Source organism: Emys orbicularis, chromosome 9 (assembly GCF_028017835.1).
Source record: "Emys orbicularis isolate rEmyOrb1 chromosome 9, rEmyOrb1.hap1, whole genome shotgun sequence".
NCBI classification, from domain to species: Eukaryota; Metazoa; Chordata; order Testudines; family Emydidae; genus Emys; species Emys orbicularis.
In genome coordinates this window covers 50234821-50250104 of record NC_088691.1, presented here as the reverse complement: position 1 = coordinate 50250104, position 15284 = coordinate 50234821, and the positions used below count along the sequence as shown (strand labels likewise).

Genomic DNA, 15284 nt, shown 5'->3' with positions numbered 1-15284 from the left:
GCAGCGAGATTTTCTTTGCCTTAGGCTGTAGTAACATTTCCACCACCTCGTGACTCCTCTGATTGCTAATGCCCCAGGCATCACAACCCACTGGCACAGTGGCACTGTTCCAGATTATAGATTCTGGAGTTTGTTGGTAGCTACTGCATGCACTCCTAGCCCCGCATCAGCATGGGTTGTAATGGAGACTCGCACTTGTGCTTGCACTGTGTTTTTATTTAATTTGTAAAGCTCAGCAATCACCCTTTTCCCTTCCCCAGACTAATTCCCTTTCCACCACCTCTATGCTCTCTCTTTATGCCCAATTAACCAAGGCATCCACAGTGGTTTTAGTTTTAGGCCAGGTCTACACAGGGCTGACTCTAGGCACCAGCGCTCCAATCATGTGCTTGGGGCGGCACTTTCCAAGGGGCGGCACTCCTTCTCCTTTTTTTTTTTGCTTGGGGCGCAAAAAGCCGGAAGCCGGCCCTGAGCGGAGGTGAGCTGCGGCGGTGGGGGAGGCAGCGGAGGTGAGCTGGGGAGGGAGCGGTTCCTCTACCCCCCCGGGTTACTTCCTACAGCCTGCCCCGTGCCCCCCACCACCGCAGCTCACCTCCACTCCGCCTGCTCCCCAGAGTGCGCCGCCACTGCTCTGCTTCTCCCCCCTCCCTCCCAGGCTTGCTGCGCGAATCAGCTGTTTTGTGGCAAGCCTGGGAGGGAGCGGGGAGAAACGGAGCAGCAGCGGTGCACTCTGGGGAGCAGGTGGAGCGGAGGTGAGCTGCGGCGGTGGGGGGCACGGGGAGGGCCACAGGAAGTAACCCTGGGGTGGGGCAGAGGAACTGCTCCCCCCCAGCTCACCTCCTCCTCCTCCCCCGAGCGCGCCGCTGCTCCGCTTCTCCCCCCTCCCTCCCAGGAAAGCCTGGGAGGGAGGGGTAGAAGGGGAAATGCGGCACACCCGGGGGAGGAGGCGGGGCAGGGGATTTGGGGAATGGGTTGGAATGGGGCGGGGAAGGGGCGGAGTTGGGGTGGGGCCGGGGGGGGGCGTGCGGGAAATTTTTTTTGCTTGGGGCGGCAAAAAACTTGGAGCCGTCCCTGGGTCTACACCAGAAACTTTTGTTAGTATAACAATGTCACTTAGGAGTGTGATTTCCTGTGATATTGCTATACCAGCAAAAGCCCTACGGTGGACCCGTTATCTCAACCTAAAAGTGCTATCGGGGGAATAGTTTATTTTACTTGGGTGCCCAGGATAATAGCAAAGGCACATTTATGCCAGTATAGCTACAGCTATGCAAGGAGGGCTTGCCAGCATCTCTGTACCGGTATAGTTACACCAGCAAACATGGAGCCCACTGCACTGTAGTTATTAACCCTCTCCATTATACGCACTGCAGTGCTGCTGAGTGGGAAAGGACACATGGCACACATGGAAGAGTTCTGGCTCACAGGTGGAATAAGACCTAGCAGCCATAGTGCACCAGGGAAGGAACGGGTGTCACCTGTTTTCAATGGGTTTATTGTGTAATCAATGTTTATACAGTAACTGAGGTAGGAAACAGTTGATGAACTATATCACCCTTATTGATTTACTGCACACTTAAAATTCCTGCCCTTGACATGGGACAGATAAGGGAGAGGGGTGTCTTATTTACCATTCTAAGCACTGTAGCAATGCCGTTGCACTGGAAGAGTTGTACTACTTGAACGCTGTGTCCTGTCACAAAGTGTTTGCACACGTACCAATGCCCAAGACAAAAGGAATGTAACCCCTACCCTGGAAACTGACCAGAACAGCAGAAGTAAGACCTTCTCTCCTGCAAAAGAAGCTGGGGGGGTGTTACATTTTAATGCCTTCATTTGATACCAAAGACAGTTGGGCAGATTCCCAGCTGGGGTAAATGTCACTGATCCATTGAACTCCCTAGAGCTGTGACAAGTGAGTATCTACCCCAGCTCCTCTAGCAGTGCCGTGCTCCTTCACAACTCGGTGGGGGGCTGATTCAGCACTGAGTCAATATGGGGAAGAGTGTAACCTACTGAAACCCCAATGCCCTGTCCTGAAGCAACGATATTTTCCTTGGCGGCCTCTCATTCAAATATTGCCTAAGCCTGAACTTGATAATGGGTGGATCCAGCATGCTCAGAGCCCAGAGTGGGCTGGCTGCCAGCTGGTTTTGTTACCAAATTGATCAACGGGGTTCATCTTTAATTAGTAGTGTAATTTCTATTACAGTAGCAGCTAGAAGCCTCAGCTGAGGCGGGGGTCCCACTGAATAAACACATAATCAAGGACAGGCCCTGTCACAGGGAACTTTCAATTTGAATAGACAAGTCAGACAAAGTACGGGGGAGGGAGAAGTGACTAGCCCAAGGTTGCACAGCAGGTCAGTGGCAGAGCTGGGTATCCGGATGCCCAGTTGTATGACTTGACAGAACAAGGAGCAATGGTCTCAAGTTGCAGTGGAGGAGGGTTGGATATTAGGAAACACTATTTCACTAGGAGGGTGGTGAAGCACTGGAATGGGCTATCTAGGGAGGTGGTGGAATCTCCATCCTTAGAGGTTTTTAAGGCCCGGCTTGACAAAGCCCTGGCTGGGATGATTTAGTTGGTGCTGGTCCTGCTTTGAGCAGGGTGTTGGACTAGATGACCTTCTGAGGTCTCTTTCAACCCTAATCTTCTATGATTCTATGATTTATTCATTAGACCACGCTGCCTCCTCAAAAGGAACATTTCATAATCTCACATCTTTCCTTAAATCTCCAGTGGTGGATAATGACATTGACGTCTGTCTCCCCAGCTGATGGTAATACTCTGCCTCACTGTGCTCTGTACTACCTGACACACGTAACTGGAGGATGACAGCTGCTGTGTAAAATCACGTTGCCCTCTGGTCTCATTTGGCAGGAAAAGGCGAGTCCAGCTTGAAGCATCTTCTGCTGACTGAAATCACAGTGGTCTATTGGCTTCTCTGAGTTGGGCTGACGTTTGGGGCTTGGCTTGGTCTGTCTGTGGAGGTTCTAATTCTGAGTACGAAAGCCTGGCTTAGTGCCTGTGTGTGGTCATGTTCTTGTCTTCACTGAGCGGCACAGCCTGCAACTTAGCGATGGCTCATGGCATAACTCCTTTACCTCCGCTAGGTGGGGCTTGTGCTTTTGATTCTGAAGGTCCCAGGTTGTAGCCCTGCTAATGATCACACTGCCTCTACATCATAGATACAACCTATTACCCGCCCAGAGCCCTTGAATAGTCTGTTCTCTGCAGCTACTACATGGAGGGGTGGGATGGAGGATGGGAACCATTATTGGAAAGGAAAGGCAGGGAGAGACAGTTCATGGAGATTCTCAAGGAGACAGTGAGGCCTTACAGAGGGAAGGCTTTGATTTGATTTGAGTTAAACATAATGGAGTGTGTCTAAAGAGAAGAGCTCCTCATGTAACCATGCTATTTAAACTGCTGACACAATGATGATTCCCATGGAAGCCTTTTGTCTCTTATATGAGGTAAAATGGGACAAAACTATGTGGCCAAAATATTTTACATCGTTAGTGGGAGTTCTGAAGCCTGTGTCTCATTCTGATTGACCATTCCACTTCCTGTCGAATAGCCAGGACAGAGGGGCATGGCTGGCGAGTTCTGTCTGACTTCTCTTAGAGCAGAGGGCTAATATATTCCAGACTCAAAGGGATGTTGTATCTCAGGAATCTGTTCCTGTGTTTCCAACAACCAGCATGTTACATCCTGTGAGCTCAGTTCCACTGACTTGTGATATAAAGTACAATCAAATAAACTGAAATATAAAGCTTTCTCTCAGGCCTGTTAAGCATGCTGTCAGTCTTTGCAATGTCTGCATGCATGAAACTGACCTGTACTGCACTGGCAATCCCTGCGTTAGCCTAGTATGGGAAAGGGGAATTTCCTGCAGAGTCACTTCTCTGCAGCATTTTCCATTTACAACAAGATCAATGCAGGCATTTGTACTAAACCTGATGCTGTGATTTAAATTAGTATTTCACCCACAGAGGAAAGGCCGGTATCTGCTCGGTGCAGCAGAGATAGTAGGCGGTCAGGGAACAAATCACAGCTCCCTGGTTCTTTAGCCAACTTCACTCCAGCCCAGCCCCTGGTGTAGGCTGGAGCAAGCAAAGACGTCCAGGGAACCATATGCCAGATATCAGAGGAGTAGCCGTGTTAGTCTATAAGGTGCCACAGGACTCTTTGTCCCATATGCCAGATGGAGTCAGCTGGGGAGTGCTGTGTTCCTGCCACACACGCTCTGTCTCCCCACCCCACTCACGGATCTGAAATCTCTGTAAGGAAATTTCATGGGTTAACTCCACTGGGCCACAAAAATGTAAACACACATCTCTGGGAGGTACATGAACAAGGTGATAGGAATGTTATAAGCATTATTGCTCTGTGAGTGATATTAACAATCCACCAACACTATCACCTCCGCCACAAGGAAAAGGCTGTGCTCTTCCTCTTCTTCTCTGGAAACTGACGAGCATACAGATATGACATATACTGAAGCTCAGGTGTGATCAATCTCAGGCAGGTTCTCAGAGTCTCATTAGCCATGTCTTCTTTAAGATTATAGCCCACAATATTTGCACGCCCTGATTGGAAGGGCTGAAGTTTTTTGTCTTTGATCTTGGTCTTATCTATCGGCACTGGGTCCAAGAGACACAGCTCCATAAGTTCCTTTTGTCTCATTCTCAAGAGATTCACCTCCTGATCCAATTTTTCTAGCCCTATTGTCTCCTGAATTCTCCTCCAGAAGGTCCTGTTGAAGTGTTGGTAGAGCTTCCAGTCCAATGAGCACCATTCTTTTACCTTTTCCTTGCTCTCAGGGGTCATGCTTTCGATAGTGTCCTGGCTTCGGGAATTCAGCTTGAAGTAAACCACATCATCCAGCTCCCAGCCCAAAGTGTCCTTCAGCAGGACCATGGACTCATCAAAGTAATCGGTTAGCAGCATCAGCTGAAAAGCCTGTTCAATCTCCGCTATGACACGCTGAACATAGTCCTCAGTGTCCATTGCGTTGTTATCATAGCCAAAGTCAAACCACATGTAGTTCCTTGCATGAACATTATTTGTGTATTCACTCATATTGTAATATGTCCATGGAGATGCCAGAAACTCATTCACATCCTTTGACCTTCTAAATGCTGGTGTAAAAAATTTATTATAGGCATAGGAGGACTCCATCAGTGAAACTGGGTTTCTCAGGATGGAAAAGTGGGTGGTGGTGTTTGGCATTACTTTTCGGACCTGTTTATAAGGAGACAGCACAATGTGGCCATTAATGTATCTCTTGCTTATGCACAGGAGAGGTTTTGTGGTACAAAAATGGCTCCTACTTGATTTTAAGGGTAAACAGGCTATAAGAACAAGCATAGTGTAGATCATTTGCAGGGGGTTAAAACATAGTCACGGTGGGAAAGTCTAAGTACAAGCACTGTACTGAAAGGTTGTAGGCAACTGGTCCAGTTCTCTCTCTATGCTAGGAAGGCTTGCCATCACTGCTGTACTGGTATAGCTAAACCAGCACACATGGCCCTTGGCCACTCACTATAGTAAGCATATGGAAGTGGAGTTTTCTCATTCCTGTTAGGGCTGAGTGAATAGTTTGGCATGTTATGCTGGGCTGCATGAGGGGTTTTCTGGCTGAACAATCACAGAGGGATATGGTACTCTGGGTACCTGTGCACCCCTAAACACCATGGATGTGGGCTCAAGGCCAGCCCCACTTGGCTGATGCTGAAGGACACATTGGGTTCAGGCCAGTGGTGGGGTGAAGATCCACATTTATGAAGACCCAACTGCTACAGTGAGACTGTGGCTGTTATTCCAGACCATTGGCTGGATCAGCAGCTGTGGGAAGAGGGCTGTGCAACAAACCCTGCACCCTGGCCCTTGGTGAAGGGTGGATTTCATCTCCCAAATCGCTCCTTGTGCCCTCCACATAGAGTCTGAATGCTTGGGATTTATGAGCATGGAGTGGATTTCACCCCCAGTTACTCCATCAAGAAGAGAGAGAAAGACAGAGAGATCATGGCCAGGCCTAGAAGTTGACTCTCTATTTTCCAAAGCAAAGGGTCCTCCCTGCGCCAAACAAGGTAACTCCAGTCTTTTTTGTTTGTTTGTTTGTTTTATAAATAATTGTCAGTCCTAAGATTCTTAGAGGGATTGCCAGCTAACTATGGTCATTCCCCAGTACTAGTGATCTTTGTGACTGAAGGCAGATGTACTAATTCCTAACTCAGAAAACATTTTACATGCCAATTGCAATGCGCTTCATGAAGGGAAAGGCCTCTGCAGAGTGATATTTAGTGCTAGCTAATAACCAGGGATCCTAGAAATCGGTTTGCCACGGAAAAACGTGAAATTTGCATTTTTACAGAGAATCTTTAGTTTTTACATTTGTGAGAAAATAAAAACATATACAGTGGAACCCTGATTATCCAATCTAATTGGGACCAAGGCCAGATCGGATCATAAAAAATTCAGATAATCAGGAGAATGGCCAGGGCTCTGACTGCAAGCCTGCTTTAAAATTGTAAATATATCAATAAAACACCCTGTTCAACTGATACCTATATATATTGTGGTCAGGGTAACTAAAGTTCAGAATTTCATTTTAATCACGGAAAAAACATGGATTTCTGTTTTTTTATTGGAGAATTTTGGGTTTTTATCATGGAAAACTAGGATCCCTGATAATAACGGCACCACAGTCATTTCACAGGATGCATACCCAACTGCTACTTTCCAGGATCTCACCTCTGTGAGGTTAAACCTCATGTGGTTGCACATGATGTTGTAGCTTTGTCCCATGGTTTTAAATCCCTCTACAAACTGGGCCATGAAGCGATGAGGATAGCCCAGGTGGTAGTTCTGGCCAGCAGGAAGGGCTAAGGTCAGATTGTGCTTCTCTGCAAACCGGAATAGGATGTTCATGACGGTGCTGCTGGCAGTTTTGTGGGTCTTGAGAAACATCACGTTCGTCTGGGGGTGACTGGGTCTCAGGTGCTTGGTGGAAAACCCCCACACTCTGTATGAACTTAAAGCACATGGGAAATGTTTTCTCTAGTGTTGTAATCCATTTCTTCCACCTGACAGTGCTGCTTTCCCCTGCCATTTCCTACCTCCTGCCCCCCTCACTTTACTTTTCCAAAGAGCCACCAAAGTTTAACCTGAACTACCTTTCCTTAGGATAACTGGGGCCAGCTCCACACCTGGCATAAATCAGCATCACTCCATTGAACTCAATGGATCCATTCCCCAGGTGGCATAAATCAGCATAGCCTCATTGAAGTCAATGGACCACATCCCCTACTGGTGTAAATTGGCCATAGCTCTATTGAAGACCAGATCCCCAGCTGGTGTAAATCGGCATAGCTCCCTTGCAGTCAATGGGGCTATGACAATTGACACCAGCTAAAGATCCAGCACTTTGTCTGTAGTTCTAGAAACCACAGATGAGCCACACCCCTCTTCTGCCCTCATTAGCTCCGAATGCCAGTCTGCATGGCTCTTTCAGCTCCACACAATAATCAGCTTATTTGTTACTGAGGGGGTTGGGAGGGGCTCTGGCTTCTCCTGCTCACTCCCCTTGCTGTGTTAGTATTGTTGCAGCTACTCCCAGCTGCTGGGCGCTCTACACTGTTGATAGATCACTTATTTAGGTGCTAGATATAGATTTAGGAGCCCAACTTCAGGGCCCCAGACTTGAAAATCCTAGCCCTAGTCTCTGCTGAGGGCTACATTTAGCAATCCAAAAATATAAGATATGATGGATCATCTTGCTGCCCCTGCACAGACAGGGCACATGGCAAGTTCTCCTTACTCGTTCTATCACAGTAGAAAGTGGACTTACGAGGTGATGTTTACATTCATATGGAAGAACCCAGCTAGAAAAATGACTCCCAGCCAAAGAGTAACAAACCCCAGGAGTCTGGAATGCCTGCAAAAGAAACAGAGATCCAGTGAGTCCAAAATAAAATGTAATGTCCTCCCAATTCGAACCACACCAAATTTCCGGCCACTCTTTGTAATTGAGGGCTTGTCTACATAAACATTTCGTTTGTGGCAAGCTGGGTGTAAATCTGTCCCCCTAGCCTGCTGCATGCAACTGTCTGTGTGGACCCTGCTGACACACATTAAAGTTCCATTGTGCAATCTGATAAGAACAGCCAGAGTCGGTCAGCGCAATGGTTCATTAGCCCAGTGTCCTGTCTCCGCCAGTGGCCAGTGCCAGGTGCTTCAGATGGACTGAATAGAACAGGACAATTTCCAGTGATTCATCCCCTGTCGTCCATTCCCAGTGTCTGGCAATCAGAGGAGCTACCCCACTTTGAAAAGGGAGTTGATTGAAGTGCACTAGGGAACTGCTAGTTCACGTCAGCAGGGTCCACACGGCCAGTTAGTGCATGGAAGGCCAGAGAGGGGTAGATTTACAGCCCAGCTTGTCACAAGCTAAATGTTTGTGCAGACAATCCCTTAATGGCTGTTACAGCTGCCTCCTTTCTGGCTTCTCCATGTTGTTAGATAGCGTAAGTACGGCGATCAGCATCTGCCTCTCCTGCCCTGGTGATAACTCTTGTTCTCTGCAGTAAAGCAGGAGCACTTGTGTTTTAACAGTTACATTCTTTTAATTTAAACCTCACATAACTCGAACACAACAGCAACTAGAGCCTGCTGTAATAAGCTGCAGCCAGCTGCTCTCTGACCTGCCCATGCAGGCTACAGAAGTGCCAGCCCAGAGCACTCAAAAATACAGAGTCAAGCCCCAAAAATCATGCGATTGGCTTAAAAATCAAGAGGTATTTATGAAAAATACTAAACGTTGGTTATTTTTCTTTGCTTACTGGGTCCTGAGCCATAGAGTTCTCTCGCTTCACGTTTTCAAGCTTTTCTCTGCAACCCCCAGGATGCAAAACTTCCTTTTTTACAAAAGAAAGCAGAGCATCTCAGGTAAGCATGACCCCAGGAGCTGGGGCTTTAAGAAAAACACTCATGATCAAATCACAACATTTGGCAATGGAAAGCTGATTAGAATTCCACCTTCCAAAATGGAGATGACAGACCTTTGATCTCTGCAGCTGCACCCACAACCCTCGACAACAAGGGCAGCTCCTCCACCCAGTAACTATGCTCACAAGGGCTGTGTCCCTGCCACTTGGTTTATTTTGCCCTTCCACACCCTCTATACATGTCATAATTTTTTTCTGTCTTTGGAGAGAAGACCAGCTCCATCGCCTCCCCTCCCATTTGATCAGTGAACCTGCCCAGATGCCCCTTTTTCTCAGCCCAGCTGAACCTGTAGGGCAATGTTCCCTCTAATGTTTCCCACCCATGTGCGGAATGAATTTTGTTATGTGCACCAATATGGAGGTGATGTGTCCATCACCTTCATATTGGTGCACATAACAAAATTCATTCCGCACATGGGTGGGGCTGAGGGGTTTGGAGTGTGGGAGGGGGCTCAGGTCTGGGGCAAAGGGTTGGAGTGCGGGGTGGTAAGGGCTCCGGCTGGGAGTGCGGGCTCTAGGGTGGGGCTAGGGATGAGGGGCTCAGGGATGGGGCAGAGGGTTGAGGTGCAGGGGGGTGAGGGCTCCAGCTGGGGGGTGCGGGTTCTGGGGTGGGCTGGGGATGAGGGGGTTGGGGTGCAGTGGGGTTCCTCGGGGCTACGGTGGGGAGAGAGGACTCCCCCGCAGCTCTCTCTCCCTGCAGCAGCACTTGGGCTGCGGGATAGAGGCGCCTCTCCCCCGGCCACAACAGGTCCAGGCCGGGCTGGGTGGGGCCGAGGGAGGGGCGCCTGGCCACGGCAGGGCCGGGTCTGGGTTGAGGCTGGGGGAGGGGCGCCTGTCCCCCGGCCCCAGCAGGTTCGGGGCCGGGCTGGGTTGGGGCCAGGAGAGGGGCTCCGTGGCAGGCCCAGGGCTTGGGGAGAGGCATCCCTCCCCGCCACAGCCCTGAACGCCTGCATGGCACTTAATAGGCAGCAGTGCAGCTGTGCAGCTTAGAGGGAACTTAGCTAGGGGATATCATCCCCACAAGCCCGCTCACAAGGGACTCATTCAGTGCTGACACACACTGCCTGAAGTCAATGAATCCTTTGAAGTCAGCTGGGTAGCACATGGGAAGTAAGGGAGCTCTAGGTTGGTCTCCAGGATGGAGAACCACTGCTGTTCAGGAACTGTGGGGAGTGAGGGAAGTACCTCACAATGCTCTGGGGAAACTGCTGAAGCCAAGGTCAGGGATCCAAGAGGAGCATATGTGCCTGCTGAAAATCCTGCGGCTTGTTCCCCTGCAGGGACGGGGTGAGCGGGTGCGTGGAGCTGCCAGCGACCCAGAACTTCACCTCGGAGCTCTGGCAGTCACCTTATGGCAGTAGGCTGGCTGGGGGAGAGACTGCGTTCTAACCTAAACTATAGGGCCAAATCCTCCAATGGTACAAACTGACACAGCTCTCCTGAAGTCACCTGGACAGTCTCCCCTGGTGTCAAAGGGACTGTGCTAACTTACACCAACTGAAGATCCAGCCTGTTGCAAATAATATGTGACTAATTTTGTCTGGTTGTTGGCAAATCGCTATGACAAACTTTACACTTTAGGTACAAGTTATTCCTGTGTTCCCGTTTCAGCGTAGGCACATCAAATAGACTGTTATTCTGAAACACGTGGGTCCAGACCCATCCCTGGTGTAGCGCTGCTTACTTCAGTGGAGTAACATCAGGAATGTATTGGCCCTGACTGCATCAAACTACGTATGATTACAAGGCAGTGTGTAGGTTTGGATCTCCATACCTCTGGAGGCTGCTTAGAATTTTTCTGTCTTATACCAGGCTCCTTCAAAACAGGCCCAAGGCTTGAGAATCAAACCATGGTAAATTGAAGTTTTAATAGAAACCAACTGAGCTATCAGAGCACAAAAACGTGGTGAAATTCTTCATTGTGGTCGTTTATGAGATAACCAAACTCAGGCAAACCTAACACCCAAGACCATCTCTGGGCTGAGAACAAGCAGGAGAAATGTCAAAAAGGCCATCTCAATTGTTTCCAATTACTGAACCCCAGACCTCCAGAGCTATGCCAAGAAATGTGGACAAATGGCGAGAGTCCAGAGAAGAGCTACAAAAATGATCAGAGGTTTAGAAAACATGACCATTGAGGAAATGTTAAAAGAACTGGACATGATTAGTCCAGAGAAGAGAAGGCTGGGGTGGGAGAACTGGGCGGGGGGAAGAGGGGACCCTGACAACAGTCTTCAACTATGTAAAAAGTTGTTATAAAGAAGACTGTGATCGTGGCCATTCAGCACTATGGACCTCCACTGTCTACACGTATTATTGTTGCTCAATTGTCCTCCATGTCCACTGAAGGTAGGACACAAATGTGACACTGGCCTAGCAGGCACCAGCTCATGCCAAGGTCCCCGTGGCTCAGCTGAATACTGCCAGATACATAGCTGGAATCTGTCTGGTTCACCTGGGGTTTGCATTGGTAGGACAGGTATTAGAATGATAAGAAAGTGTTTCTTGTCTGGACTCTATCGAATGCTTGTGAGTTGCTGCCTACATTAAGCTCACTTGTAATATCTGTAATGTAATATTTGTGCAGGTGTAGCATGAGTAGGGTTGTAATTTTGGTTCGACGTATTGCTGGAGATTTCATCACAAAACATACTCTTTAATTCCTGAGACTCCAAGACAATCCTGGAGGACTTGCATGAGCCTCTGTGACCAAATGAATCACCACACAAGAGAGGACATTAATTAGCGTGAAGAGCTGCTCTTCTGTAGAAACTGTTACGCCCCTTCCAAAAGAGGAGACCCAGCAATACCAGACCAGCTCTGGGTGGATCTTACAACTGGAAACTCCCTACATCTGGATTGTGAAATTGTCAACAAAAGGACTAAAAGCTCATTGTTCTGCTCCCCTCCCCATGAAGATGAATCACAGGAATGGACTCTTCCCATCAGCTGAGAGCACATGGCAGAAGGGGGATGAAACCCCCCAACAAAAGGACCTAAGGATCTCTATGCTGCTTGGACTCTGGGGGTATGTCTAAACTGCAAAGATAAACCCACAGCTGGCCCGTGCCAGCTGACTCAGGCTCACAGGACTCAGGCTAAAGGGCTGTTTCATTGCTGTATAGACTTATGGGCTTGGGCTGGATCCCGGGCAGTGCTTCTATATCCTGGGAAATTTCCCAAAATCTGGGAATTTTTAACAGCATGTGCTCTGCAGTTTCCCAGTTTGCCCTGCAATTTCCCAAGGTGAAACATTTTACTAAAAAATTCCCAGGATATAGAGGCACTAGCTAGCGTCAAAAATTTCCCAAACTGGTAAAAAATTCCCAGAGTCTGGGAATTTTTCACCAGATTTGGGAAATTTTTAGCACTAGGTTGGGAAAAATTGGCATCACGATATAGAAGCAATGATCCCGGGCTCTAGGACCCTGTGAAGTGTACACTGCAATTAAACAGCCTGAGCCCTGCTAGCTGAGTCAGCTGGTACAGGCGAGCCGTGGGGTTTTCTTTGCAGTGTAGACAGACCCTAGGGGGACAAGGAGTTTCCTAGGCATAAGAAAGAGATCGTGAATCCATATTCATTTGCTTTAACCTCATAAATAACTCTCTATTTTCCTTTTGCTATTTAATTAATCTTCATATAATTTATTATAGGATTTGCTGCAAGTATTGTCTTGATGTGAGACCTAAGGCGCAATTGACCTGGGGTAAGTGACTAGTCTTTTGGGATTGGGAGTAACCTGAATATTGCTGTGATTCTTTGCCTTAAGGGCCATCTATCACAGAGACACGGTGACAAGACAGACCGGAGTATCCAAGAGGGCAGTCTGTGACTGTGTTTAAGGCTGTTAATGCACCTGAGGAGTTTGCACTTGGTGCAGTTGGTTGGTGAAATCTAAGTTTAGAACTCATGACCAGTTTGGGGTTTGTGCTCTATTATTTTTAACAGTTTGCCCAGAGGTTGGGTACTCCTGGTCTTGTGCCACCTTGGAAGCCTCACAATTAAGTAATCAGCTTAGTTTGCAGCAAGGGAGATTTAGGCTACCTGTTAGGAAAAACTTTCTAACTAGAAGGATAATTAAGCAGTGGAACAGGTTACCTAGGGAGGCTGTGGAAACCCTGTTATTGCAGGTTTTTAAGAACAGGCTAGACAAACACCTATAGGGATGGTCTAGGTATATTTAATCCTACCTCAGCACAGAGTAGGGTGACCAGACGTCCCAATTTTATCGGGACAGTCCCGATTTTAGGGGACTTGTCCTGCGTCCCGACCTTACATTGGTCGGGACGCACTTTGTCCCGATATCGGGGGACCGTCTGGTGGAGGACGCAAGCCGGCACTGCCGGCGCCGCTCACCTCTTCTTCCTGGGCCCTGAGGCAGCTCAGCTGAACTCCCAGCGCCTGCCTGCCTGCCGGCCAGCAGGAGCCTGCAGAGTGCTGCAGCCCCACTCCCCAGGCACGCACAGAGACGGCGAGGAGGTCTCCACTGTGTGCTGCAGGGGCGGGGGGGCTTGTAGGCGCCGGCAGCAAGCCCCCCACCCCTGTCCCCGCCCCCCCCGACCCAACCCGAGCGACCTTAGGAGCCAGAGGGACAGGACCTGCCTGCTGGATGCTCCCTGGGAGCCGCTCCAGGTAAGGTTAGCACTGCCTGGGACTCACCTGGCCCCCTGGCAGGTCCCTCTGGCGTGGGGGGGGGCTCTGCATGCTGCCCCCCTCCCTTCCCGAGGGGGGAGGTGGAGACGGAGCGGAGGCAAGCTGGTGGGGGCGGGGTGTGGAGCTGCCGGTGGGTTCTCAGTTTTTCCTGTGCTCCGGCAGTTTTTTTTGTTTTTTTATTTTGCTCCGCTGCCCGCTTTTTTTTTTTTTTTTTTTGCCCCGTTCCCCCCCCGCGTCCCGATATTTGACCTCTGTCATCTGGTCACCCTAGCACAGAGAAATGGACTAGATGATCTCTTGAGCTCCCTTCCAGCCCTACTTTTCTATGAGCTTCTGCAGCATGAACTAAAGGATCCTCCAGCTGGGTGCTGTATAAGATTCAAGTCATTGCTGGATCAATCCCAGAGAGGCCACACAACACTGAGCGATGGGCTATAAAAGCACTTGAAAACAGGGGTCTAGCTGAAAGTGCCTTCTCTGCCAAAACTATAGCACCAAGCTCTGATATTCTGATAGTTCAAATGTTATATGCAAATGTTATAAAAAGAATTTGGACAAACTTTTGACCCTTTGGATCAAAGTGGAAGGAAACAGCAGCTTCAAAGACTTGCCAAAATTACACTGTGATTTAATTTAAAATATTCCTTAAAGGCTGCTTTCCCAGCTTTGCACCCACACCTGGATCCCAGCAAGGAACAGCCAGTTCACAATTAATGTCTGGACCTGGATCAAGCCAGGGCTGAGCTCAGAGACATATGAACTATTTACACAGCTTAGCCAACATGTTCACTACAGCTTCCTATGAAACTATTTCTTGATCATACCCCCATGATGACTTCTTTGCCCCTTGCTTCTTCTTACCTCCAAGAGCATCCTAGGCTTTTCATGCTGTCTCCAACTTCACCACAGTGAGCTTGAATGAGTGTCCTTTGCAAACCAGCCAAATACACTTCCCTCTCGTTCCAGCTCCCCCAGTGTCTCGTGTTAGTGCCACTATTTCTAGCAGTCAATCACATTTATAAAAGGCTGGGACAGGCTGGGACAAAGGGAGTGGCTTGCACCACTGGGTGCAAGTGCAACTTATTTTATAAGATAAGAGGAGCTTTGAGATGACACTGCCGATACACAGGAGAACAAGAGACAGGTGCAAACCCTCGTCCCATCCCTGGGAGTTCATGCATCAGGAGGCAGATATGGGAAAACCATCAGTGAGGGTCTCATGATTTTTGTAATCTTGAGGGGAAGCCACACACACGCACATAGCTCAGAGTGGGAGAATTATGCCTCCATCTTCTTCCTGACAGTGAAGAGAAAGGCTCCAGTCCTGGCACTGGAGGAGAGGGAGGGAATTGCCATTGTTGCCCGTTGATGGCTGTATATTACCTCTGTATATTTTTGTACACAGCCATAGGCGGCGAGTTATATGGGCCCATGGTGCCCATGCTCCACCAATATTCATAAAGGTGGGCCCAGCTCCACCAATGTTTGGGCTCCAGGCCCCGCACTTTGGGGGGCCCCACACCATGGGTCGGCTTTGAGCAGGGGGTTGGACTGGATGACCTCTTGTGGTCCCTTCCAAGCCTGATATTCTATTAAAAAAAAAAAAAAGTGGGGC

General features: G+C 48.9%; 1 protein-coding gene across 1 annotated transcript; it reads right to left on the bottom strand.

Annotated features, from left to right (window-relative positions):
• Positions 1-4426: 4426 nt before the first annotated feature.
• GAL3ST2 (galactose-3-O-sulfotransferase 2) lies at positions 4427-14542 on the bottom strand. Its single transcript, XM_065411394.1, has 3 exons — positions 14531-14542; positions 6764-7012; positions 4427-5251 (listed from the first exon to the last, which is right to left on the bottom strand). Exons 1-3 carry the CDS (start codon positions 14540-14542, stop codon positions 4427-4429), a joined length of 1086 nt encoding a protein of 361 aa, XP_065267466.1.
• Between the last annotated feature and the right edge of the window lie 742 nt (positions 14543-15284).